Source organism: Lithobates pipiens, unplaced genomic scaffold (genome assembly GCF_037356315.1).
Source record: "Lithobates pipiens isolate NorthernLeopardFrog02 unplaced genomic scaffold, aLitPip1_a1.2 Scaffold_3, whole genome shotgun sequence".
NCBI lineage: Eukaryota > Metazoa > Chordata > Amphibia > Anura > Ranidae > Lithobates > Lithobates pipiens.
In genome coordinates this window covers 282,425,964-282,453,825 of record NW_027507790.1, presented here as the reverse complement: position 1 = coordinate 282,453,825, position 27,862 = coordinate 282,425,964, and the positions used below count along the sequence as shown (strand labels likewise).

At 50.3% G+C, this 27,862-nt stretch overlaps 1 protein-coding gene across 5 annotated transcripts; it reads right to left on the bottom strand.

Moving 5' to 3' along the window:
* Nucleotides 1-180: 180 nt before the first annotated feature.
* QPCTL (glutaminyl-peptide cyclotransferase like) lies at nucleotides 181-27,862 on the bottom strand. Of its 5 annotated transcripts, none has more exons than XR_013263997.1 (8): nucleotides 27,653-27,860; nucleotides 23,340-23,486; nucleotides 8,661-8,948; nucleotides 8,021-8,176; nucleotides 4,370-4,469; nucleotides 1,524-1,640; nucleotides 679-1,408; nucleotides 181-506 (listed from the first exon to the last, which is right to left on the bottom strand). XR_013263997.1 is itself a non-coding variant. In XM_077463211.1 (7 exons), exons 1-7 carry the CDS (start codon nucleotides 27,821-27,823, stop codon nucleotides 1,263-1,265), a joined length of 1,119 nt encoding a protein of 372 aa, XP_077319337.1. In that variant the 5' UTR covers nucleotides 27,824-27,862; the 3' UTR covers nucleotides 181-1,262. The 5 variants fall into 5 exon arrangements, 2 of the variants coding, with proteins under 2 accessions (XP_077319337.1, XP_077319336.1); XR_013263996.1 differs by having other exon boundaries at nucleotides 181-791; nucleotides 835-1,408; XM_077463211.1 differs by having other exon boundaries at nucleotides 181-1,408; nucleotides 23,340-23,480; nucleotides 27,653-27,862.

Genomic DNA, 27,862 nt, shown 5'->3' with positions numbered 1-27,862 from the left:
GGTCCTCCCAAGTCATAATGTGGTGCACCCTCTACGGTATTCTCCTTAGGGGGAGGGGAGAATTTATACACAGGGTGCACAGGAAGGAAGTCTAAAACTCCAAGAGTATTGACTTCTCATTGGCTGTTCTGGATTATTGATTTAAAAAAATAAAAATAAAATTGCAAACAGACACAAAAGTGACCAATACAAATCGTTTATTTTTAGTTCCAAGGCCACAAAATATACAAATATCATATTTACAGACAGGATTCTCCGTATTTCCAGTTCTGTCGAGAGCGGGACAACCATGCGTAGATGTAGATGGCATCAAATGACCAACAAATCTACAGAGAAAGACAAAAGCAATGGAATCGTCAGAGAAAACAGGAGCAAAACTGCCACCGCAATTCCAGGAATGCGAGACGGAGAATCCGGAGTGCGGTATCGAGCCAATCGCAGAGAGATGGAGAATCAGGAAAGCCCAGTACTGAGCCAATCACAAAGAGACAGAGGATCCAGAGAGCCTGGTACTGAGCCAATCACAGAGAGACAGAGGATCCAGAGAGCCCGGTACTGAGCCAATCACAAAGAGACAGAGGATCCAGAGAGCCCGGTACTGAGCCAATCACAGAGAGACAGAGGATCCAGAGAGCCCGGTACTGAGCCAATCACAGAGAGACAGAGGATCCAGAGAGCCCGGTACTGAGCCAATCACAGAAAGATGGAGAATGTGGAAAGCCCGGTTCTCAGCCAACCACAGAGAATCCAGAAAGCCTGGTACTGAGCCAATCACAGAGAATCCAGAGAGCCTGGTACTGAGCCAATCACAGAGAGACAGAGGATCCAGAGAGCCTGGTACTGAGCCAATCACAGAGAGACAGAGAATCTGGACAGCCCAGTACCCCAATCCCAGAATGAAGCCAAGGTTAGGACAGCCCAGCCCTACAAAGGATCTCCACCAGAATACTACATAAGATATTATACAGAGATAGACGGACATTTCACATGAGCTCCTCAGACAGTCCCGGGTCAGAAAAGCATCTGTTCAATTCCCCCCAAATAAAAACATTCTGACAAAGCTTGACCCATTTGCAATTTTGGGAGATAAAAAAAAACTTTGGTTGGGTAGAAGTTTCCACCAGAATTATGTATTGGCAATGATGCAATGGAGTGTCTAGATGTTCCAGATTGACCTAGTGTGGCCTCTCATGGAGCCTCATCTCAGGAGGTCTCCATCAGGTCCAATATATTGTAAACATGAATCCAATATGGCGCCAGGGTCAGAGGGCTAGGGTCTCGCTGAGGAAAGCTACGAAGATCCGGCACAGGTTGGCAACTGTTGGTCGGTGAAGCTTCTCCTCCGTATCATCATGAGTGTGCCAGACCTCCGGGAATGGTGTGGAGATGACATGAAGAACAGGAACACCTACAAGGAACAAAAAAGATCATTCCAAATAAGAAAAAGTTGCATAGGTAAAAAATAAAAAAATAAAAAATAAAAAAAAGGACACAAGTCTATCTAAGGCTAGGACGGCAATTACCTTTCCGGAGAAAGGGAATATGGTCGTCTTCTACTGATCCATAATACAATTCAGGATGAAAATAGGAATTCTCCACAGGGTGAGACTGCAGGAGATTCAGCCGATGCAACCGTTTCTCTACAGGGAAAAAAAAAGAACATTGATATTCAAAACAGAATGAGAGAGAACATTCCTGAATGTAGAGGAGAGAGAGAGGAGAGAGAGAGAGAGGAGAGAGAGAGGAGAGAGAGAGAGAGGAGAGAGAGAGGAGAGAGAGAGAGAGAGAGAGAGAGAGAGAGAGAGAGAGGAGAGAGAGAGAGAGAGAGAGAGAGAGAGAGAGAGAGAGAGAGAGAGAGAGAGAGAGAGACAGAGACAGAGAGACAGAGAGAGAGAGACAGAGAGACAGAGACAGAGAGACAGAGAGAGAGAGACAGAGAGAGAGAGAGACAGAGAGAGAGACAGAGAGACAGAGACAGAGACAGAGACAGAGACAGAGACAGAGAGAGAGAGAGAGAGAGAGAGAGAGAGACAGAGACAGAGACAGAGAGAGAGAGAGACAGAGACAGAGACAGAGACAGAGACAGAGACAGAGAGAGAGAGAGAGAGAGAGAGAGACAGAGACAGAGACAGAGACAGAGACAGAGACAGAGAGAGAGAGAGAGAGAGAGATTTTTCTGAAATAATTACTGTATGTGACCGGACCCCTGTGGGGGCACAGAGTTGTATTAATGTCCCTCTCCTATCTTATCCCGTTCTTGATCGCTGCCCTAGGTAGGATTGGGAATGTTCTCTCTCATTCTCTCCTTACGTTCTGGAATGTTCTCTCTCATTCTCTCCTCTACGTTCTGAAATCTTCTCTTTCTCTCTATGTTCAGGAATGATCTCTCTCCTCTACTTTCAGGAATGTTCTCTCTCTCTCCCCCCTCTCTATCTCTCTTACGAGAGAGAGAGAATTCCCAAATATAGAGGAGAGAATGAGAGGGATCATTCCTGAACATAGCGAGAATGAGAGAAAGAGAAGATTCCAGAACATAGAGGAGAGAATAAGAGAGAAGATTCCAGAACGTAAGGAGAGAATGAAAGAGAACATTCCCGATCCTACCTAGGGCAGCGATCAAGAATGGAAGAAGATAGGAGAGGGACATTCATGCAACTCTGCGCCCCCACAGGGGTCCGGTCACATACAGTAAGTATGTCAGAAAAAAAATGTGCATCTCAGGCCGGGGCCCATACTCTCTATGAGCGCTGGGGATTTATGTACATAGGATATGCTCTCTACCCTCTACGTGTCATTTAGTGCTCTAAGGAGAATTGAGGCCATACCATCTAGACCAGGGGTGCTCAACCTGTGGCTCTCCAGCTGTTGCAAAACTACAAGTCCCATCATGCCTCTGCCTCTGGGTGTCATGCTTGTGGCTGTCGGAGTCTTGCTATGCCTCATGGGACTTGTAGTTCCGCAACAGCTGGAGAGCCACAGGTTGAGCACCCCTGATCTAGACTGAGCTAGTGGGGGGTATAGAAGAGACAACAGGTCATACCATCCAGACTGAGATAGTGGGAGAGCATAGAGGAGGTTGGAGGCCATACCAGTCAAAATGAGCTAGTGGGGGAGTATAGAGGAGGCCAGAGGTCAGATCAACCAGAATGAGCTAGTGGGGGGAGTATGGAGGAGAATGGAGGCCATACCATCTATACTGAGCTAATGTGGGCGATTTGTAGGATGTTGAGGGCCATACCATCTAGACTGAGCTAGTGGGGGGGTATATAGGATAATGGAGGCCATACCATCAAGTTTGAGATAGTGGATGAGTATAGAGCAGAATGGAGGCCATACCATCTAGACTGAGCTGGTGGGGGGTATAGAGGAGTCCACATGCTATACCATACAAACTGAGCTAATGGGGGAGTATAGAGGAGAATGGAGGCTATACCATCCAAATTGAGCTAGTAGGGGCATATAGAGGAGGCTGAGGGCCATACCATCCAGACTGAACTAGTGGGGGGGGAGTACAGAGGAGAATGGAGGCCATACCATTTACATTGAGTTTGTGGGGGAGTACAGAGACCAGAGGCCATACCATTCAGACTGAGAGAGTGGGTGAGGGGAGAGGAGTTTGGAGGCCATACCATTAGCCTTAAAGAAGAACTCCAGTCAAAAATAACAAGATGAAAATGAACAGCCCATCAAAGGATAAAATACAAAAACACTGAGCCTGGGTCATCCTTGACCCGCCCCCAGCCTATGAATGGACAGTGAAAGGAGAAGCAGCACAGTGATGAGCATATCTCTGATACTTTGCTCTCTCCTCCTATTAGCATTATTTCTCGTCAACTCATCAACTGATTGGCTCTCTGTGCTGCTTATCTCTCCCCCAGTCTGAGCTCTTGTGTACAGAGAATGCAAGAGGCCGAAACCAGGTAGCATTCAAGGACCGACTCTGCTTGGAGCCGTATCTCACTTACCTTATTCTCCCCACCCCCAGAGGGGAGGGTGTAGGACCCTCTGCTTTCACTTTGCTCATGCAATTCAAATGCCCTGGAGGAGGAACGGGGGAGGGGCTTCAGTCCTGGGGACAGAAGCGCACACATAGAAGCGGCTATGCTGGGGCTCCAGAGGGACCCTGCAAGGCAGCATATCCCCTCCCCCTATAGAAAGAAATGAGGGGGGGTGGGAATATAAAGAAATGACAATCGATGTAGGGAGGAGCTCGGCGCTGTCTCTCTGGATTTACCTGGAAGGTGGAATAACACTTAAAATCGGGGGATGGGGCATATACACTACTGAGCCTACACATTTGATTGGAGCTCAGTATTTGTGGTTGTCATAGGCTCTCCTATACCCACCGGTACCCGGTATGGATCCTCACCCAGGGAGTGGAGTCTCAGGAAGTGTTTGCGGGTTTCCTCGAAGTGGTTGACGATCAGAGGATTCGGAGCTCCCAGCAAATCCAAAAGAACAAAGAGATCCTGAGGGAAAGAGAGACCAATCAGAAGACAGATCCCCCATGCCTGGATCCCAAGGGGAAGGGTCACTCTTCTGTAATACGGCTCCTTCATACGCCACGTGGCCAAAAGTCTGTGCACACCTCATCGTGACCCCAACTTCTGACCACGACCCCAACTTCTGACCACGACCCAAACTGTGACTTGAAGCCCCAACTGTTAACCCAAGATCTGATCCTGACTCCAACAACTGACCCCCATCACCTGACCCCAATCGTAACCCCAACACCTATCATGACCCCAACACCTGGCACCTGACCATGACCCCGACACCTCGCCATGACCCCAACACCTGACCATCACATAGATACATTTATCAGATCTATGTCCCTGAAAATGTCTATGTCACCCCATATCTTTATGGAGCTGGTCCAAACTGGTCAACCCATGTCTTTATGGAGCTGGTCTAAACTGGTCACCCCATGTCTTTATGGAGCTGGTCCAAACTGGTCACCCCATGTCTTTATGGAGCTGGTCCAAACTGGTCACCCCATGTCTTTATGGAGCTGGTCCAAACTGGTCAACCCATGTCTTTATGGAGCTGGTCCAAACTGGTCACCCCATGTCTTTATGGAGCTGGTCCAAACTGGTCACCCCATGTCTTTATGGAGCTGGTCCAAACTGGTCACCCCATGTCTTTATGGAGCTGGTCCAAACTGGTCACCCCATGTCTTTATGGAGCTGGTCCAAACTGGTCAACCCATGTTTTTGTGGAGCTGGTCCAAACTGGTCCCCCCATGTCTTTATGGAGCTGGTCTAAACTGGTCAACCCATGTCTTTATGGAGCTGGTCCAAACTGGTCCCCCCATGTCTTTATGGAGCTGGTCTAAACTGGTCAACCCATGTCTTTATGGAGCTGGTCTAAACTGTTCAACCCATGTCTTTATGGAGCTGGTCCAAACTGGTCACCCCATGTCTTTATGGAGCTGGTCCAAACTGGTCACCCCATGTCTTTATGGAGCTGGTCTAAACTGGTCACCCCATGTCTTTATGGAGCTGGTCCAAACTGGTCAACCCATGTCTTTATGGAGCTGGTCCAAACTGGTCACCCCATGTCTTTATGGAGCTGATCCAAACTGGTCCCCCCCATGTCTTTATGGAGCTGGTCCAAACTGGTCAACCCATGTCTTTATGGAGCTGGTCCAAACTGGTCACCCCATGTCTTTATGGAGCTGGTCCAAACTGGTCAACCCATGTTTTTGTGGAGCTGGTCCAAACTTGTCCCCCCATGTCTTTATGAAGCTGGTCCAAACTGGTCAACCCATGTCTTTATGGAGCTGGTCCAAATTGGTCACCCCATGTCTTTATGGAGCTGGTCCAAACTGGTCACCCCATGTCTTTATGGAGCTGGTCCAAACTGGTCAACCCATGTTTTTGTGGAGCTGGTCCAAACTTGTCCCCCCATGTCTTTATGAAGCTGGTCCAAACTGGTCAACCCATGTCTTTATGGAGCTGGTCCAAACTGGTCACCCCATGTCTTTATGGAGCTGGTCCAAACTGGTCAACCCATGTCTTTATGGAGCTGGTCCAAACTGGTCACCCCATGTCTTTATGGAGCTGGTCCAAACTGGTCACCCCATGTCTTTATGGAGCTGGTCCAAACTGGTCACCCCATGTCTTTATGGAGCTGGTCCAAACTGGTCAACCCATGTTTTTGTGGAGCTGGTCCAAACTGGTCCCCCCATGTCTTTATGGAGCTGGTCTAAACTGTTCAACCCATGTCTTTATGGAGCTGGTCTAAACTGGTCACCCCATGTCTTTATGGAGCTGGTCCAAACTGGTCAACCCATGTCTTTATGGAGCTGGTCCAAACTGGTCACCCCATGTCTTTATGGAGCTGATCCAAACTGGTCCCCCCCATGTCTTTATGGAGCTGGTCCAAACTGGTCAACCCATGTCTTTATGGAGCTGGTCCAAACTGGTCACCCCATGTCTTTATGGAGCTGGTCCAAACTGGTCAACCCATGTTTTTGTGGAGCTGGTCCAAACTTGTCCCCCCATGTCTTTATGAAGCTGGTCCAAACTGGTCAACCCATGTCTTTATGGAGCTGGTCCAAATTGGTCACCCCATGTCTTTATGGAGCTGGTCCAAACTGGTCACCCCATGTCTTTATGGAGCTGGTCCAAACTGGTCAACCCATGTTTTTGTGGAGCTGGTCCAAACTTGTCCCCCCATGTCTTTATGAAGCTGGTCCAAACTGGTCACACCATGTCTTTATGGAGCTGGTCCAAACTGGTCATCCCATGTCTTTATGGAGCTGGTCCAAACTGGTCACCCCATGTCTTTATGTAGCTGGTCTAAACTGGTCACCCCATGTCTTTATGGAGCTGGTCCAAACTGGTCACCCCATGTCTTTATGGAGCTGGTCCAAACTGGTCACCCCATGTCTTTATGGAGCTGGTCTAAACTGGTCACCCCATGTCTTTATGGAGCTGGTCCAAACTGGTCCCCCCATGTCTTTATGGAGCTGGTCTAAACTGGTCCCCCCATGTCTTTATGGAGCTGGTCCAAACTGGTCACCCCATGTCTTTATGGAGCTGGTCCAAACTGGTCCCCCCATGTCTTTATGGAGCTGGTCTAAACTGGTCCCCCCATGTCTTTATGGAGCTGGTCCAAACTGGTCACCCCATGTCTTTATGGAACTGGTCCAAACTGGTCCCCCCATGTCTTTATGGAGCTGGTCCAAACTGGTCACCCCATGTCTTTATGGAGCTGGATCACACTGGTCAGCCCATGTCTTTATGGAGCTGGTCCAAACTGGTCCCCCCATGTCTTTATGGAGCTGGTCCAAACTGGTCCCCCCATGTCTTTATGGAGCTGGTCTAAACTGGTCCCCCCATGTCTTTATGGAGCTGGTCTAAACTGGTCCCCCCATGTCTTTATGGAGCTGGTCTAAACTGGTCACCCCATGTCTTTATGGAGCTGGTCCAAACTGGTCACCCCATGTCTTTATGGAGCTGGTCCAAACTGGTCCCCCCATGTCTTTATGGAGCTGGTCTAAACTGGTCAACCCATGTCTTTATGGAGCTGGTCTAAACTGGTCAACCCACGTCTTTATGGAGCTGGTCTAAACTGGTCACCCCATGTCTTTATGGAGCTGGTCCAAACTGGTCACACCATGTCTTTATGGAGCTGGTCTAAACTGGTCAACCCATGTCTTTATGGAGCTGGTCTAAACTGGTCACCCCATGTCTTTATGGAGCTGGTCCAAACTGGTTGGTCCAAATTAATCAACTCGTGTCTTTATGGAGCTGGCTTTGTACACGGAGGGGGGGGGGGGGGGCACATTCATGCTGGAATAGAAAAGGGTTTTCATGAAACTGTTACCACAAGGTTGGAAGAGCACAATTGTCTACGGGGTCTTTTTTATGATGGAGCATTACCAGGACCCTTCCCTGGAGACACCTGAACTCCATTATTGGAGGGGGGAATTATAGACTTCTGGTCATATATTTGGGGGGGGGGGGGGATTTACTAAAACTGGAGCAGACAATGTACCTACTTATGCACTTACAATGGCGTCCAGCTGAGTCCCGCCTCCTCCCTGAATTGGCTCCTTCTCTAGACGTCCCGCCAAGTGGCGCGCCCCGTACAGCGAATCACTCTCTGACCATTCTCCAAACGCCTCCTCGCCGTCCAGGAAGAAAAGCTGCAGAGTCAGCGACGAGCCCTGGAAATCAGAGAGAGGTGAATGCCAGGCACCGCGGGGGCCACATGTCTGTATTTTGTTCAGCCGGTTCTGTTATCAGTGCCAGGCGGGGACACCACTCAGCTCTGACATCCAGCGCCACCTCATCATCCAATCAGAAGGCTGGAAATCATACATAGGAAATATTCACTCCCTCCTGGTCGGGGTGGTGAGTCACAAGAGGATATGTACTGTATGATTGAGCCGGCTCCTCTGATTGGTGGATCCATTATTAGGAATTGGTGAACCAGCTCTTCTGATTGGTGGATCTATTATTAGGAATCGGAGAGCCGGCTCCTCTAATTGGTGGATTATTAAGAATTGGAGAGCCGGTTTGTCTGATTGGTGGATCTATTATTAGGAAATGGTGAGTCGGCTCCTCTAGTGGGATTTATTATTAGGAGTTGGTGAGCCGACCCCTCAGATTGGTGGATGAGATGTAGGAGGAGAAGCTTGGGGGAGTCACCTTCTTCTTATGTTCCTGCAGGCGGTGGTTTAGCGCAGTGATGGCCTCCAGGATCAGAGCGCAGGGAACCGCCGAGTCTGTGGCCCCGACAAAGGCCCGCCCCCTCCGGTCCGGGAGAAACCACTTGGAATCCAGATGACAGGCGAAGACCAGGCGATGCGGGGCCGAGGGATTCAATGTGGCCACGATGTTTCCGAAGGAGAGCGTCCCCCGCGGGGTCACCGCATTAAACTCATCCAGATCCACCGTCCACCCCGCCGACAACGAGCGCAAGTGACCAGAGATGAGCTGGGAGGAGCAAGAGAGAGCGTCAGGGACCGCAAAACCAACTGAACACCGATCGCTGACACCATACACACCCCCACCGATCGCTGACACCATACACACCTCCACCGATCGCTGACACCATACGCACCTCCACCGATCGCTGACACCATACGCTCCCCCACCGATCGCTGACACCATACACACCTCCACCGATCACTGACACCATACACACCTCCACCGATCGCTGACACCATACACACCCCCACCGATCGCTGACACCATACACGCCTCCACCGATCGCTGACACCATACACACCTCCACCGATCGCTGACACCATACACACCCCCACCGATCGCTGACACCATACACACCTCCACCGATCGCTGACACCATACACACCCCCACCGATCGCTGACACCATACACACCTCCACCGATCGCTGACACCATACGCACCTCCACCGATCGCTGACACCATACGCACCTCCACCGATCGCTGACACCATACGCACCTCCACCGATCGCTGACACCATACGCACCTCCACCGATCGCTGACACCATACGCACCTCCACCGATCGCTGACACCATACGCACCCCCACCGATCGCTGACACCATACACACCCCCACCGATCGCTGACACCATACACACCCCCACCGATCGCTGACACCATACGCACCTCCACCGATCGCTGACACCATACGCACCTCCACCGATCGCTGACACCATACGCACCTCCACCGATCGCTGACACCATACACACCCCCACCGATCGCTGACACCATACACACCCCCACCGATCGCTGACACCATACACACCTCCACCGATCGCTGACACCATACGCACCTCCACCGATCGCTGACACCATACACACCTCCACCGATCGTTGACACCATACACACCCCCACCGATCGCTGACACCATACGCACCTCCACCGATCGCTGACACCATACACGCCTCCACCGATCGCTGACACCATACACACCCCCAACGATCTCTGACACCATACACACCCCCACCGATCGCTGACACCATACGCACCCCCACCGATCGCTGACACCATACACACCTCCACCGATCGCTGACACCATACACACCCCCACCAATCGCTGACACCATACACACCTCCACCGATCGCTGACACCATACACACCTCCACCGATCGCTGACACCATACACACCTCCACCGATCGCTGACACCATACACACCTCCACCGATCGCTGACACCATACACACCCCCACCGATCGCTGACACCATACACACCTCCACCGATCGCTGACACCATACGCACCCCCACCGATCGCTGACACCATACACACCTCCACCGATCGCTGACACCATACACACCGAGCACTGATACCATACACACCCCCGCCGATTACTGACACCATACACACCCCTGCCGATTACTGACACCATACACACCAAATGCTGACACCAATCACTGACAACACATACACACCCCCACCGATCGTTGACACCATACACACCCCCACCGATCGCTGACACCATACGCACCTCCACCGATCGCTGACACCATACACGCCTCCACCGATCGCTGACACCATACACACCCCCAACGATCGCTGACACCATACACACCCCCACCGATCGCTGACACCATACACACCTCCACCGATCGCTGACACCATACACACCCCCACCAATCGCTGACACCATACACACCTCCACCGATCGCTGACACCATACACACCTCCACCGATCGCTGACACCATACACACCTCCACCGATCGCTGACACCATACACACCTCCACCGATCGCTGACACCATACACACCCCCACCGATCGCTGACACCATACACACCTCCACCGATCGCTGACACCATACGCACCCCCACCGATCGCTGACACCATACGCACCTCCACCGATCGCTGACACCATACGCACCTCCACCGATCGCTGACACCATACGCACCTCCACCGATCGCTGACACCATACGCACCCCCACCGATCGCTGACACCATACACACCTCCACCGATCGCTGACACCATACACACCGAGCACTGATACCATACACACCCCCGCCGATTACTGACACCATACACACCAAATGCTGACACCAATCACTGACAACACATACACACCCCCACCGATCGCTGACACCATACACACTGACACCATACCAAGTCCTCACCCAATTTTAATGCAAGAGAATATTCGGCAACTTTCTAACAGCCAAATAACAATAAAGCCTGCGGATAAAGGCGGCAATATCGTTATATTCGATAACGTCACCTATATCAATATGTGCAATAAAATACTTAAAAATATTGATTGGTATCGACGTGTCCCATCTGACATTGTCAAAAAATACAACAATGACTTCTACTTACTTGTAGATAATTCATTCACAAACAACATCATCACGAAACAGACCCGGGATTATATCAGGAATAAATTCCCACGTACAACGGTATTCCCACAAAGATGCAAAAAAAAAAAAAAAAAAAACCCCGGCGGCCTAACATTTCAGGCATCGGGGCAATAAGTGAAAATGCCAGTAAACTCATTGGTGAGTTTCTTAAACCCTTGGTCGTATCCTTGCCTTCCTTTTTCAAGGACACAGTACATTTTCTTCAAATCATTGATCATTTACAAATTCCTGAGGGCGCTTTACTGGTCACAGTAGAGGAAAAGTCCCTTTACAGCTCAATCCCTCATACTAAGGGATTGGCTGTAATTAAACACATATATATGGTGAATTCATCACTTCAATGCTGGAATTTATTCTTCAACGTAACATTTTTACTTTCAATGGCGCCCACTACCTCCAGGTGCAGGGAGTAGCGATGGGGACTTGTTGTGCCCCTTCCTACGCAAACTCGTACCTGGGGGAGAAGGAGGCCATGGTCCTAAATCAGCCTATCTCAACCTTTCCAACCCAGAGGAACCCTTGAAATAGGTCTCCGGTGTCGGGGAACCCTCTGCTGAACATTAGAAATCTACAACTCCTTACACTTGTGGTCATTGGGAAGAATGGTCCTCACACTTGTGGTCATTGGGAAGAATGATCCTCACACTTGTGGTCAGTGGGAAGAATGGTCCTTACACTTGTGGTCAGTGGGAAGAATGATCCTTACACTTGTGGTCAGTGGGAAGAATGGTCCTCACACTTGTGGTCATTGGGAAGAATGGTCCTTACACTTGTGGTCAGTGGTAAGAATGGTCCTTACACTTGTGGTCAGTGGGAAGAATGGTCCTCACACTTGTGGTCAGTGGGAAGAATGGTCCTTACACTTGTGGTCAGTGGGAAGAATGGTCCTTACACTTGTGGTCAGTGGGAAGAATGGTCCTTACACTTGTGGTCATTGGGAAGAATGGTCCTTACACTTGTGGTCATTGGGAAGAATGATCCTTACACTTGTGGTCAGTGGGAAGAATGGTCCTTACACTTGTGGTCAGTGGGAAGAATGGTCCTCACACTTGTGGTCATTGGGAAGAATGGTCCTTACACTTGTGGTCAGTGGTAAGAATGGTCCTTACACTTGTGGTCAGTGGGAAGAATGGTCCTTACACTTGTGGTCAGTGGGAAGAATGGTCCTCACACTTGTGGTCATTGGGAAGAATGGTCCTTACACTTGTGGTCAGTGGTAAGAATGGTCCTTACACTTGTGGTCAGTGGGAAGAATGGTCCTCACACTTGTGGTCAGTGGGAAGAATGGTCCTTACACTTGTGGTCAGTGGGAAGAATGGTCCTCACACTTGTGGTCATTGGGAAGAATGGTCCTTACACTTGTGGTCAGTGGTAAGAATGGTCCTTACACTTGTGGTCAGTGGGAAGAATGGTCCTCACACTTGTGGTCAGTGGGAAGAATGGTCCTTACACTTGTGGTCATTGGGAAGAATGGTCCTTACACTTGTGGTCAGTGGGAAGAATGGTCCTCACACTTGGTCATTGGGAAGAATGGTCCTTACACTTGTGGTCAGTGGTAAGAATGGTCCTCACACTTGTGGTCATTGGGAAGAATGGTCCTCACACTTGTGGTCAGTGGGAAGAATGGTCCTTACACTTGTGGTCAGTGGGAAGAATGGTCCTTACACTTGTGGTCATTGGAAAGAACGGTCCTCACACTTGTGGTCATTGGGAAGAATTACCTCCTTGCAGATAGCTAAAAAGATCAATGGTGTTGGTGGGACGTTATTCTTCGAGAGGCAGAAATGGCCCAAGGCTGAAGGAACCCTGGTTGAGAATCACTGTCCTATATGATGAAGACTTATCAATGTATACGGACCACATTTTATGTTGGTACCGGTACATCGATGACATTTTCATCATCTGGGATGGACCCTCAAATCTATTGGAACAATGGCTATTGAAAATTAACAAAAATGATTTAAATTTAGGATTCACCTTCTGTCTTTTGACTCACATTCTATTACATTCCTTGATCTTGAAGTTTACAGAAGTCGGGCTCCATTATGAGCAGACTGTATAGGAAACCTACTGCAGGGAATTCTATCCTTTTTGCTTCCACTCTGAGCCTCTCCTAAACTCAATTCCTTATAGTCGATATTTGGAGAATAAGACGAAATTGTTCTGAGGACGCGATATTTAGGGAGGAGGCAAAAAGAGCTCCGCGACAGATTATTGCTGCGGGGGGCTACTCCCACGCCTCCCTACAAACGGGCTTTCAAACAAGCATCTGGGAGAAACTCTACTCAACAAAAACTAGAAAAGACATCAACACGACTAGAATCGTTACAAAATACAGTAATCAATAGGACAATACAAGAAAGATTGTTGACAAATATTGGCATCTTCTTGTATGTGACCCACTGTTGGGGAAATTTGTTTCACCTAAACCCCTTTTCACGTTTAAACAGGCCACCTCTATTGGAGACAGGATAGGTAACAGCAAATTTTAGGGGGAAACTCGAAAAAAAAAAAAAAAATGGTTGCAAGTATAGAGGGACCTTTATCTGTGGCGAATGTCACTATTGCAAATATATGCTAACACACAAAAAATCAAGTCTTCCGCCCCGGACACTCCGCCGATTGTCGCACGTTTGGAGCGATTGATCTATTACTTTGTGAATACGATCGTTTCTATATTGAGAAGACGAAAGTAGAATTTTGGAAGAGGGCCTATAGACATATTGTCAGCATGCAATCCTGAGACCCGGATCTTCCACTGGGCCGCCACACAACCATAGGAAGCAATGGTAAGTTTCCTAAGATCACATTTTTTTTGGGGGGGGGGGGGGGGGGGCTGGAATAAGGCCCTCCTCCAACTAGAATCTCGGTGGATACACAAACTCAGGGCTACCCACCCTCCGGGCCTAAATGATAGCATTTGGTTTAAACTGTTTCTTGAAGGTTTTTCATCAGGGGGCATGGAACAATAACAATTCTTTGCTTTGTTATATAATATCTGTTCTATAGTGTCCTCTTTCTTGCTATATAATGTTTTTCTACATAATCTTGGATCCAATGTTATTATCCGTGTAGCACTGACCCCCAAAGGAGCTGCTGGTTAGTTTGGGCTTACCGTTCCCTTCTTTCTCCTCACTTCACGTCTCGGGGTGTCCCGTGGTAGATGCCCAGTAACTCGAGAGACTGACAACAGATCCACTTGAATGGATTTTATTTGCAAAAAACAGACAATGAACAGTCTCTTAAAATGGGATCAGAGGGTTGGAAAGGAAGTTCATCCAGAGAACAGCCAATCACAGCTGGATGATCACTCGGGTTGGACAGTCCGTCTCTCACAAGGTCTCGCAGCCAACAAGGTGCTTCCTCAGGAACAAGTCTCTGCCACAGACATTGTTGCAGAACACGTAGGAAAACTAAACTCGTAGGATGCCCGGATCTTTCAGCCAGACCGGATTCTCTTGGATACTTCAGCCCTTCCAGGCTCTTAGTAAGAAACCAACTCGTATGTGGTCTTCTTCTGAAGAGTCCCCTGGATAGCTATGAAGTCACTGGGTCTCTCCCAAACCGGCACCCAACCACCTCGGAATCCTCCTTTAGTTTCCTTGCCTCGGGCTAGCCAGCCCCGAGACATCAAGATCGGGTGGATCTGCACTCCAGGCCATAGCCTTCCCGGGGGCTGGTCAGGAGGACCGTGAAGTCAGTACATCCTTCTGGACCGGAACCCCGAACCACGTGACGTCCGCATCTTAAATACCCTCTCCCAGAAAGCACAGCGAGAGTGACACTCCCACTGGGCAGGCTCTGAGAGAAGGTAACCTTAAAGCACCCAACCAGACTGTGGTTCCATGCCTGCCAGAAGAGACAGCGCCCCCTATGGCCAGGCTGAACATCTCCCAGTCCAATCAGACTGATGCTAAAGTCCAAATTTAGACAATTGTACCCAAACCAAACTGCAGTTCAGGTGTGACCTTAAATTTGAAAAACACAAGTGCACGCTCTTCAGGAGCCGGCGCTACATCTGTAATTATCAAATTATGTCGGTAATTACATTTTGGAATGATTGTTTTCTTCAGTTTTTGTTATTTTTATTCATTTTGTAATTGGTAATTAGATTCTGTATCCACTGTTAGTAATAACGACTGTCCATCCTCATCGGCAACTTGTAGTTATATATGAATATTCTTTATGGCCTCCAAATCCCACAAGGTCTTCCCTGTATCAATAAGGGTTCACATATTTATTCATCGCGTTCTCTGGATTTCTAATTTTTATTGACCCCTGACGGCAATCGGCGATCATGCAGAAATATTCTTTATAATTTCCGATTCCCATAAAAGGTTTTTCTTACATGAATACGGGGTTTTCAATTCTTCATCATTTTTTCCCGATTTCTAATAGTGTTTCCTATAGAGTATATCTTTACAAGTATTAGTAGCTTTCCTGCAGCCTTACTATATATACCGTATTTATCGGTGTATAACACGCACCTTTTTCCCCTTAAAAGCAGGGGAAAAAAAATCGCGGGTGCGAGTTATACGCCAATCCCCCCGCAGTTCTGAGCCTTTCGGCCACCTTCGGGCTCTTCTCGGCGGCTTCCGGCCGTTCTCAGCCGGGCCGAAAGCTGCCGAGAAGAGCCAAAGGCCACCGAGAACTACCGCGCGCCGCCGTGATACACATCCGGCTCTGTATCTCAGCGGCGGCATTTAAAAAAAAAAAAAAAAGAAGAGGCAAATAAAATGGACAAGGCTGCAGATGGACACTGATGGGCATTTAAATGTACGGTACGTTTTTTTTCCGTTAAACTCCCCTCCTAAAAAAGTTATTTTCCTTAAAATTCCTTCCTACACGTGGGGTGCGTGTTATACGCCGGCGTGTGTTATATGCCGATAAATACGGTAGATCTTCATTTTTCCACCGGTATTTTATTTCCCGCCATATTTTGACTAATCATTTCCCCACTACTTTGCTCACCGCGATTTGCGCCCGGCCTTGCTTCCCCTCCCTCTAATGCCTTTTGGCTGCATACAATTTATAATTCAAAGCTTCTACTTAATATCATATAATTGTGGAAACCTTGGAATTTGGAGAGTCATCTACATCTATTTCCTGACCGGTTCCATCTGCTTTTAATCAACTTCACACCACCCTTATACAATATTAGTTGTTGGTATGGAAGTATACTGTTATACAAAATAACAATTCTTCTCTGCAAGTTATTCCATCGTTCTAATGTTCTGCTGTTTATTCTCCACTAGAATTGCATTCCATAGTGTATATCTGACCCTGAAGAAGGAGACTCCCAGCGCTCCGAAACGCGTAGGGAAATGAATGCTATGGCTAACTACATTACGTATGGATGATTAATTCACCAACTTTTTGTATCATATGTATTATGTTGTCTAATCTTTTCATGATATGATTTTATTTATCAATAAAGCTTGTATATTATACTTACTGGTGTAGGTGCCTTCAAAGTCCACCACTAGGGGAACCCCCTTTTTTTTTTAGTTCTTTCACTATTGGATGTGACAACACAAATCGCTAAACTTTGCCATTCTACGCAATTCTCTACACACTGACACCAATCACTAACAACATACACACCGATCGCTGACACCATACACCCCCCACCGATTGCAAACACCATACACACCCCCACCAATTGCTGACACCATACAAACCCCCACCGATCGCTGACACCATACACACCCCACCGATTGCAAACACCATACACACCCCAACCGATCGCTGACACCACCCCCACCAATCGCTGACACCATACACACTGATCGCTGACACCATACAGACCCCCACCAATTGTTGACACCATACAGACCCCCACCAATCGCTGACACCATACACACCCCCCCACCGATTGCTGACACCATACACACCCCCACCGATTGCTGACACCATACACACCCCCACCGATTGCTGACACCATACACACCCCCACCGATTGCTGACACCATGCACACCCCCACCGATTGCTGACACCATACACACCCCCACCGATTGCTGACACCATACACACCCCCACCGATCGCTGACACCATACACCCCCACCGATCGCTGACACCATACACACCCCACCGATCGCAAACACCATACACACCCCCACCAATCGCTGACACAACCCCCACTGATCCCCGACACCATACACACTGACACCAATCACTGACAACATACACACCGATCGCTGACACCATACAGTGCCTTGAAAAAGTATTCACACCCCTTGACATTTCCCACATTTTGTCTCGTTACAACCAAAAATTCAAGTAAGACTTACCGGTAACTTGTTTTCCAATAGTCTTAGAGACCATGGCTCCTCCTCCCACAGGAAACACCTCGTCCATCAAATCTTTATCGGGATTCCTCCATGTTGCTTTCATCGGTTGTTTGTAGAGAACCTCCGGCCCCCGGCTGCAACACACAAGTGACATTTATATCACAGTATTACAGCAGCAGAATAAAAAGGGCGGGTCACTGCTGTCCTGAAAGACTATCGGAAAACAAGTCACCGGCGGGTCCAACTTGACTTTTCCCAAAACGTCATTCAGGACGGTCACCAGAGAGGATAAATCGAGACCCACAACAGCCTGTAAGACTTTCCTTCCGAAAGCCTGGTCCCGAACCGCCAGCAGGCCTCACCTTTAACGACCGGCAAAGGTCGTCAGACTCGTCCATGTAGCCGCCTTACAAATTTGTCCGAGGGGGGGGGGCAGCTTTTTCTGCCCAACTCACCTGTAAGGGACTCGGCCCCGGAGAGAGACACTCTCACGCATCTGGCAAGGGTTCCTCTGGTAGCCGGTCTTCCTTTTTTACCACCAGCAAATGAAGGAAATAACGCGTCTGAAAGCCCAACGTCCTTAGTGGCTTCCAGGTAACTTAAGACTTTTAACATGCAAGGTATGGAATTCTTCTTCCCCCTTACCCGATGGATTCGAGCAAAACGTAGGAAGGATCACTTCCTGAGCTCGATTTTGGACCTTCCGCAAAAAAAATAGGATCCGTCTTCAGAACAATTAATAGAACGTTAGTTGTTCTGGCCGCCGCGCCAAAAACATACATACATTTTTTTCTCTGGTTGGAAACTTTGGGTCTCCCCCCCCCCCCCCCGTTTCGTGCTTTTGGTGCCCTTTGGGATTCATCCATCGGCCCCCCCATATGTGATGAAAGGCGCATTGTCTGCAGACTGAAGATGATGATCCGTGTTGAGGGAATGCTCTTCTCTCCGATAATATACTTGATATGCAAGATTGAAATTTTGAAAATGTCTCATATTCTATGTATCCATTTGGATTTCAATTTGTATTCATTATTTTGTGTATTTTCAGAAGTGGTATCAGTTCCTGAAGAAGATTATAATTCATACATATCGAAACGCGTTGGCTTTTCCCCCTACTCGCCATCATCTGTTAATTGTATGGCTGGTATCTTTGTGTGTAGCGGGGCGGTGCCACTTGTCATATAATCTGTAGTATGATGTACATGTGTTTTCCTGTCTGGGCTTCCCATTGGGAATCTTTTTATCATGTAAAAAAATTTGTATTAATACATTTCTATTTTTTATAAAGAACACACATTATATATATATATCCCATTTATAGGTATTTACAATTCTTCATGGGCTCCTCTAGTGTGTCCCGTATCTTCATCAGGCGAAGTCAGTTGATTTTGAGACCTGTGAGAAAGCGGAATCCAGTTCTGGAAAGTTGGGTCAGAATTTTCCGGGAATCTTCTCTTGTGAGCCTCAGAGAAATAAAAAGGTCTTCTTCTCCGGTTCCAGCCATTTCTTCTTTTTATCATCAGGAGAAGCGCGGCCTTTTGAGTCTCCCAATCCTGCGGTCATGTAGGGGGAGCTCCTTCTTTTCCTCCTCTACCCCCCAAGGTAGCATATGGATTACTTTTAGGAGTCCTTTAACCTCTTGGCGGCCGCACCATAGCCAAACGACAGCTGATCACGTGATGTAAACAAAAGCTCAGTAATCATTTAAAATAAATAAAATAAATAATAAAATAAAATAAAGCCAATCACCGACTTATGTGCAAGGGACATCGATCCCAAAGAGGAAGGAGGCACATCTACCTCATCTTTGCCCACAATTACCGCCTGCCAGTGCCCACCAGTGATGCCAATCAGTGCCACCTAGCAGTGCTGCCTATCAGTGTCCATCACTGCCACCTATTAGTGCCCACCAGTGCCACCTATTAGTGCCCTTCAGTTCCACCCACCAGTGCCACCTCTCAGTGCACACCACTGCCACCTATCAATGCCCACCAGTGGTGCCAATCAGTGCCACCTAGCAGTGCTGCCTATCAGTGTCCATCACTGCCACCTATTAGTGCCCACCAGTGCCACCTATTAGTGCCCTTCAGTTCCACCCACCAGTGCCACCTCTCAGTGCACACCACTGCCACCTATCAATGCCCACCAGTGGTGCCAATCAGTGCCTCATCAGTGCCACCTAGCAGTGCTGCCTATCAGTGTAACCTACCAGTGCCCATCACTGCCACCTATCAATGCCCACCAGTGGTGCCAATCAGTGCCACCAAGCAGTGCTGCCCATCAGTGTAACCTACCAGTGCCCATCACTGCCACCTATCAATGCCCACCAGTGCCATCTATCAATGCCCTTCAGTGCCACCTCTCAGTGCACACCAGTGCCGCCTATCAGTGCCCATCAATGCAGCCTATTGGTGTCCATCAGTGCAGCCTCATCAGTGTACATCAATGAGGGAGAAAAATGACTTGTTTGCAAAATATAAAAAAAAAAAAAAAAAAAAAAAAAAAAAAGTTTAAATTTGGTCTTTTTTGATAAAAAAAAAAAAAAAAAAAAAAAAAAAAAGTTTAAATTTGGTCTTTTTTGATAAAAAAAAAAAAAAAAAAAAAAAAAAAAAAAAAACGCAGAGGTGATCAAATACCACCAAAAGAAAGCTCTATTTGTGGGATTAAAATTATAAAAATTTAAATTTGGGTGCAGTGTTGTATGACCGCGCAATTGTCATTTAAAGTGCGTCAGCGCTGAAACCTGAAAATTGGTCTGGGCAGGAAGGAAGGGAGGGGGGGGGGGGGGTTTAAGTGCCCAGTAAGCACGTGGTTAACCTTTTCTAGTGGCATCTTGTACTTAGCGGAGGTATCAGCTTCATTTTCCTCCTCCTCTGAATCTGTTCCACGTGGAGCGAGGGAAGCAGGCTCTTGGGAAGTGTCCTGGGAGATCGGACCCCCCCCCCCCCCCCCGCCTGTATTAGGGAGCCCCCTTGGGATTCTGAAGATGGCATTGGAGACCTAAGGGACCGGGTTCTTCTTGTAGGTTTGACCCAAAGGCTTGAAAGGTGGCGCAGAGCCCATCATTAATGGTCGTAACCAGATTGCCACAAATGGGTGGAGACTCTCATATACGGTCTGCACAAAGCGACTTTAGTCCAAGCTTCACTTCATTTTTCCTTTGCAGACAGGACACCTTCTCTTGGTTGGGTGAACAGAGGTTTTTGGCCTGGACAAGCAGAAGAAGAACAAAGGACCACGCTAAAAAGAGCTGCTGCAGAGCGCAAGCAAACGCGTTTTTTTCCATTGGAATAAACTATGAAGGTTTCTCCGACAGAATTCCACTCAAGCTTTCCTGCGTACACGCCATCACACCAAAGTCCGACCGTCCAGAACGCGGTGACGTACAACACGTACGGCGGGACTAGAAAAAGGAAGTTGAACAGCCAGTAGCCAATAGCTTCCGCCTTGTACTTGCTTCAGAGCATGCGTCGTTTTTGGTCGGTCGGAACAGAATACAGACGAGCGGATTTCCCCGATAGGAATTGGTTCAGTCTGAAAAATTTAGAACATGTTCTCTTTCTAGGTCTAGGACTTTTTCTTTTTTTTCTTTCCTACATTCTCCTCCCTTTCTTCTCTTTTTTACTTCCCTTTTTTCTCCTTCTCTTTTTTTTCCTTCCTTCTCCTCCCTTTCTTCTCTCTCTCTCTTTTTTTTTTTTTTGTTTGGATTGCTGTAGGCCATATTTGTACATTCATTGTATTTAATATTTGAATTGTTGTTCATTAATTGCTATGCTTTTCTCTTCCTTTTTCCTTCTACACACCCCAGGCTTTGCATATCTTGTCTTTTTTTATGTCTATTGGATATTCTCATCCCTTTTCCTGATGAAGCCAACCTGGGTCGAAACATGTTCAAATAGCAGGACAAGAGAATAAACCTGTATGTGACCCCCAGTTCTCTCGGCAGTTAGGGCTGAGATGTGCGTTTATACCCAGAATGTTGACTGGAACTGCGGTCCTTACTTTTATGTTGTTTAATAAAATGATTGATATATTGCTTTGTTACATTGTTGTCGGTTTGTGTATTTGGTGAACCTTTAAAATCCCAGCTAATCAACTCTTTGTGCCTTATTATTATCATTATTATTATTATTATTATTAGGGATGTCGGTACGTTACTTTTGATAATTGCTGCTGACCTCCTTCCTATACCCGTTTTGAACTTTTTCTGTCGGACATTCCGCTCGTGTGAATGCGGCATTACTTCCCTGTGCCCGAGCCAGCCACCCCCACCACCCCCGCCACCTTCTGCGGAGTCCCCTACTGCTAGGCAGAGGTGCTAACCCACCAGGAACCAATAAAACCCCCACGGGAGAAAAAGGGCCCGAGTAATAAAAAGGACCTTGGCCTTGCTGGTGCCTTGGCTTGCCCCCTTATCTGCTGTATTGTCCTCCATAGCAGAGTGCAATGCGGTCACGTGGTGAAAGAAAGCTGGTTCCGGATCCAAAAGCCCCACAGCGCCGACCCGAAACCTGAAGAAGGCACCAGGTGACTCTGCCCTCTCCCCCCTGCGCTTGCGGCCCGAGCCGGAAAGTGCTGCCTCTTCCTGCACACGCCACGGGACGTGGCCTAGGACTCTCTTCGGCCACCAGAACAATGGCGGTGGCTCAGCCTTGCACCGTCCCGTGGTGCTGGGGGGGGGGGGGGGGAACCACAGCAAACCGCCCCTCCTGCAAGAAAAAAAAGGGCAGCACTTCCAGGCAGTACAGGCTCCCCCCCCCCCCAGAGCACGGAAGGGGCAGAGGGAGCCCACGGGACCGTCCACCAAGAGGCAAGTGGGAGGATCACTCTCCTAGCAAAAAAAAACAGGTGAGAACCTTTCCAGGAAAGCCCCGAGAGATCACGACTCCCACCAGAGAGGAGCCACCGGCTGGAGGACACACGGAAGCAACGTGGAGGCCTCCTGATTTCCCGTGGGAGGGGGAGCCACGATCTCTTAGGGGATGTCCTGAAAGATGGAATGTTCTAGAGCAGGGATAGGCAATTAGAGGACCTCCAGCTGTTGTAGAACTACAAGTCCCATGAGGCATAGCAAGACTGACAGCCACAAGCATGAGACCCAGAGGCATGATGGGACTTGTAGTTTTGTAACAGCTGGAGGTCCGCTAATTGCAGATCCCTGGAGTAGATCAAAGCATATTCATGTGTTAGAATGGCCCAGTCACAGTCCAGACCTAAATCCCATTGAGAATCTGTGGCCAGACTTGAAAATTGCTGATCACAGACGCTCTCCATCCAATCTGACAGAGCTTGAGATATTCTACAGAGAAGAAGAATGGGCAGAAATGTCCTCTCTAGATGGGCAAAGCTGGTAGAGACACCCCCAAAAAGACTTGTAGAGAAAGGGGGTTCTACAAAGTATTGACTCCGGGGGGGCGCCATACAAATGCCCCTCCCCCACACTTTTCACATATTTATTTGTATCATTTATCATTTTCCTTCCACTTCACAATTATGTGACACTTTGTGTTGGTCCATCACATAAAATCCCAATAAAATACATTTATGGTTTTGGTTGTAACAAAATGTGGGGAATTCCAAGGGGTATGAATACTTTTTCCAGGCACTGTACACACGCCCACTCAGGAGACAACCAATCAGCACTGCCTGCACTGTACATCGGGCTCTGCGGTTGGTCGGTATGAAGGATATGGAAGCCGCCATCACCGGCTCTCACCTCTCTGACCCGCCGGTTGCCGGGACTCCCCGGACTTCTCTCTATCAGCATCGGACGGATGAAGGACGACCACAGACGCTCATCATCGATCCCCGAGACCAGCTGACCAATCTGATTGGATGACAGGGAACTGGGCTGGATCTGGAACTGAGAAGAGAGCCAATCACTACGCACAATGGCAGCCCCACCCACCAGTGACATCATCCAGCCTTAGCTGGTCCAATCCCCACACATCCTGGAAACCATATTTGCTCCCCCACACCACATGTATGCCCCTCCCACACCCCCCATACCACATGTATGCCCCTCCCACACCCCATACCACGTGAATGCCCCTCCCACACCCCCCATACCACGTGTATGCCCCTCCCACACCCCATACCAGTGAATGCCCCTCCCACACCCCCCATACCACGTGTATGCTCCTCCCACACCCCCCATACCACGTGAATGCCCCTCCCACCCCCCCACACCACGTGTATGCTCCTCCCACCCCTCCACACCACGTGTATGCTCCTCCCACCCCCCCACACCACGTGTATGCTCCTCCCACACTCCCCATACCATGTGAATGCCCCTCCCACACCACGTGTATGCCCCTCCCACACCCCCCATACCACGTGTATGCTCCTCCCACACCCCCATACCACGTGTATGCCCCTCCCACACTCCCCATACCACGCGTATGCTCCTCCCACACCCCCATACCACGTGTATGCTCCTCCCACACCCCCATACCACGCGTATGCTCCTCCCACACCCCCATACCACGTGTATGCTCCTCCCACACCCCCATACCACGTGTATGCCCCTCCCACACCCCATGTATGCTCCTCCCACACCCCCATACCACTTGTATGCCCCTCCCACACCCCATGTATGCTCCTCCCACACCCCCATACCACATGTATGCCCCTCCCACACGCCCCATACCACATGTATGCCCCTCCCACACTGCCATACCACTTGTATGCCCCTCCCACACCCCATGTATGCCCCTCCCATACTCCCCATACCACGTGTATGCCCCTCCCACACTCCCCATACCACGTGTATGCCCCTCCCACACTCCCCATACCACGTGTATGCCCCTCCCACACTCCCCATACCACGTGTATGCCCCTCCCACACCCCCATTCCACGTGAATGCCCCTCCCACACCCCCATACCACGTGAATGCCCCTCCCACACTCCCCATACCACGCGTATGCCCCTCCCACACCACATACCACGCGTATGCCCCTCCCACACCACATACCACGCGTATGCCCCTCCCACACTCCCCAAACCACCTGTATGCTCCTCCCACACTCCACGTATGCTCCTCCCACACCCCCATACCACGCGTATGCTCCTCTCACACCCCACGTATGCTCCTCCCACACCCCCATACCACGCGTATGCTCCTCCCACACTCCCCATACCACGTGTATGCTCCCCCCATATCACGCGTATGCTCCTCCCACACCCCCATACCACGCGTATGCTCCTCCCACATCCCATGTATGCTCCTCCCACACCCCCATACCACACGTATTCTCCTCCCACACTCCCCATACCACGCGTATGCTCCTCCCACACCCCCCATACCACGCGTATGCTCCTCCCACACCCCCCATACCACGCGTATGCTCCTCCCACACCCCCCATACCACGCGTATACTCCTCCCACACCCCCATACCACGCATATGCTCCTCTCACACCCCACGTATGTTCCTCCCACACCCCCATACCACGCGTATGCTCCTCCCACACTCCCCATACCACGTGTATGCTCCCCCCATATCACGCGTATGCTCCTCCCACACCCCCATACCACGCGTATGCTCCTCCCACATCCCATGTATGCTCCTCCCACACCCCCCATACCACGCGTATGCTCCTCCCACACCCCCCATACCACGCGTATGCTCCTCCCACACCCCCCATACCACACGTATGCTCCTCCCACACCCCCCATACCACGCGTATGCTCCTCCCACACCCCCTATACCACCTGTATGCTCCTCCCACACCCCCTTATACCACGCGTATGCTCCTCCCACACCCCCCATACCACGCGTATGCTCCTCCCACACCCCCCATACCACGCGTATGCTCCTCCCACACCCCCATACCACGCGTATGCTCCTCCCACACCCCACGTATGCTCCTCCCACACCCCCATACCACGCATATGCTCCTCCCACACCCTCATACCACGTGTATGCCCCTCCCACACCCCCATACCATGTGTATGCCCCTCCCACACACCATGTATGCTCCTCCCACACCCCTATACCACGTGTATGCCCCTCCCACCCCCCATACCACGTGTATGCCCCTCCCACACTCCCAATACCACGTGTATGCTCCTCCAAAACTCCCCATACCACACGTATGCTCCTCCCACACCCCCATACCACACGTATGCTCCTCCCACACCCCCATACCACACGTATGCTCCTCCCACACCCCCATACCACGCGTATACTCCTCCCACACCCCCATACCACGTGTATGCCCCTCCCACACACCATGTATGCCCCTTCCACACCACATACCACGTGTATGTCCCTCCCACACTCCCCATACCACGTGTATGCCCCTCCCACCCCCCATACCACGTGTATGCTCCTCCCACACCCCCATACCACGCGTATGCTCCTCCCACACTCCCCATACCACGTGTATGCTCCCCCCATATCACGCGTATGCTCCTCCCACACCCCCATACCACGCGTATGCTCCTCCCACATCCCATGTATGCTCCTCCCACACCCCCATACCACACGTATGCTCCTCCCACACCCCCCATACCACGCGTATGCTCCTCCCACACCCCCCATACCACGCGTATGCTCCTCCCAAACCCCCCATACCACGCGTATGCTCCTCCCACACCCCCCATACCACGCGTATACTCCTCCCACACCCCCATACCACGCATATGCTCCTCTCACACCCCACGTATGTTCCTCCCACACCCCCATACCACGCGTATGCTCCTCCCACACTCCCCATACCACGTGTATGCTCCCCCCATATCACGCGTATGCTCCTCCCACACCCCCATACCACGCGTATGCTCCTCCCACATCCCATGTATGCTCCTCCCACACCCCCCATACCACGCGTATGCTCCTCCCACACCCCCCATACCACGCGTATGCTCCTCCCACACCCCCCATACCACGCGTATGCTCCTCCCACACCCCCCATACCACCTGTATGCTCCTGCCACACCCCCTATACCACCTGTATGCTCCTCCCACACCCCCTTATACCACGCGTATGCTCCTCCCACACCCCCCATACCACGCGTATGCTCCTCCCACACCCCCCATACCACGCGTATGCTCCTCCCACACCCCCATACCACGCGTATGCTCCTCCCACACCCCACGTATGCTCCTCCCACACCCCCATACCACGCGTATGCTCCTCCCACACCCTCATACCACGTGTATGCCCCTCCCACACCCCCATACCATGTGTATGCCCCTCCCACACACCATGTATGCTCCTCCCACACCCCTTTACCACGTGTATGCCCCTCCCACCCCCCATACCACGTGTATGCCCCTCCCACACTCCCAATACCACGTGTATGCTCCTCCAAAACTCCCCATACCACACGTATGCTCCTCCCACACCCCCATACCACACGTATGCTCCTCCCACACCCCCATACCACGCGTATACTCCTCCCACACCCCCATACCACGTGTATGCCCCTCCCACACCACATACCACATGTATGTCCCTCCCACACTCCCCATACGACGTGTATGCCCCTCCCACCCCCCATACCACGTGTATGCTCCTCCCACACCCCCATACCACCTGTATGCTCCTCCCACACTCCCCATACCACGTGTATGCTCCCCCCATATCACGCGTATGCTCCTCCCACACCCCCATACCACGCGTATGCTCCTCCCACATCCCATGTATGCTCCTCCCACACCCCCCATACCACGCGTATGCTCCTCCCACACCCCCCATACCATGCGTATGCTCCTCCCACACCCCCCATACCACGCGTATGCTCCTCCCACACACCCCATACCACGCGTATGCTCCTCCCACACCCCCTTATACCACGCGTATGCTCCTCCCACACCCCCCATACCACGTGTATGCTCCTCCCACACCCCACGTATGTTCCTCCCACAACCCCATACCACGCGTATGCTCCTCCCACACTCCCAATACCACGTGTATGCCCCTCCCACACACCATGTATGTCCCTCCCACACTCCCCATACCACGTGTATGCGCCTCCCACACCCCCATACCACCTGTATGCTCCTCCCACACCGCCCCTCACCTCTCTCACTCTCGGCTCCTCCTCCTTGGCTCCGGTCACTCTCGGGTTCTCCCAGAATAATATGACGGCTCCGATCAGCACTCCGGCCCCCAGGATCAGCAGTCCCGGGATTGGGGCTCTCGGAGCTCCGCCGGCTGTTCGGGGGTTGCGGGCGGCTCTGCGCGGAGCCATCGGGGAAGAGAAGCATGACTGAGAAGGACGGCCAATCAC

Bases quoted from the DNA above. Each gene is read 5' to 3' on its own strand.
- QPCTL (XM_077463210.1), bottom strand. From the start codon at position 27,823: ATGGCTCCGCGCAGAGCCGCCCGCAACCCCCGAACAGCCGGCGGAGCT. The intron at 8,949-23,339 runs GTGAGAGCCGGT...TGCTCCTCCCAG, and splicing joins GCAACCGGCGGGTCAGAGAG to CTCATCTCTGGTCACTTGCG. The intron at 8,177-8,660 runs GTGACTCCCCCA...TCTGATTTCCAG, and splicing joins TGCAGGAACATAAGAAGAAG to GGCTCGTCGCTGACTCTGCA.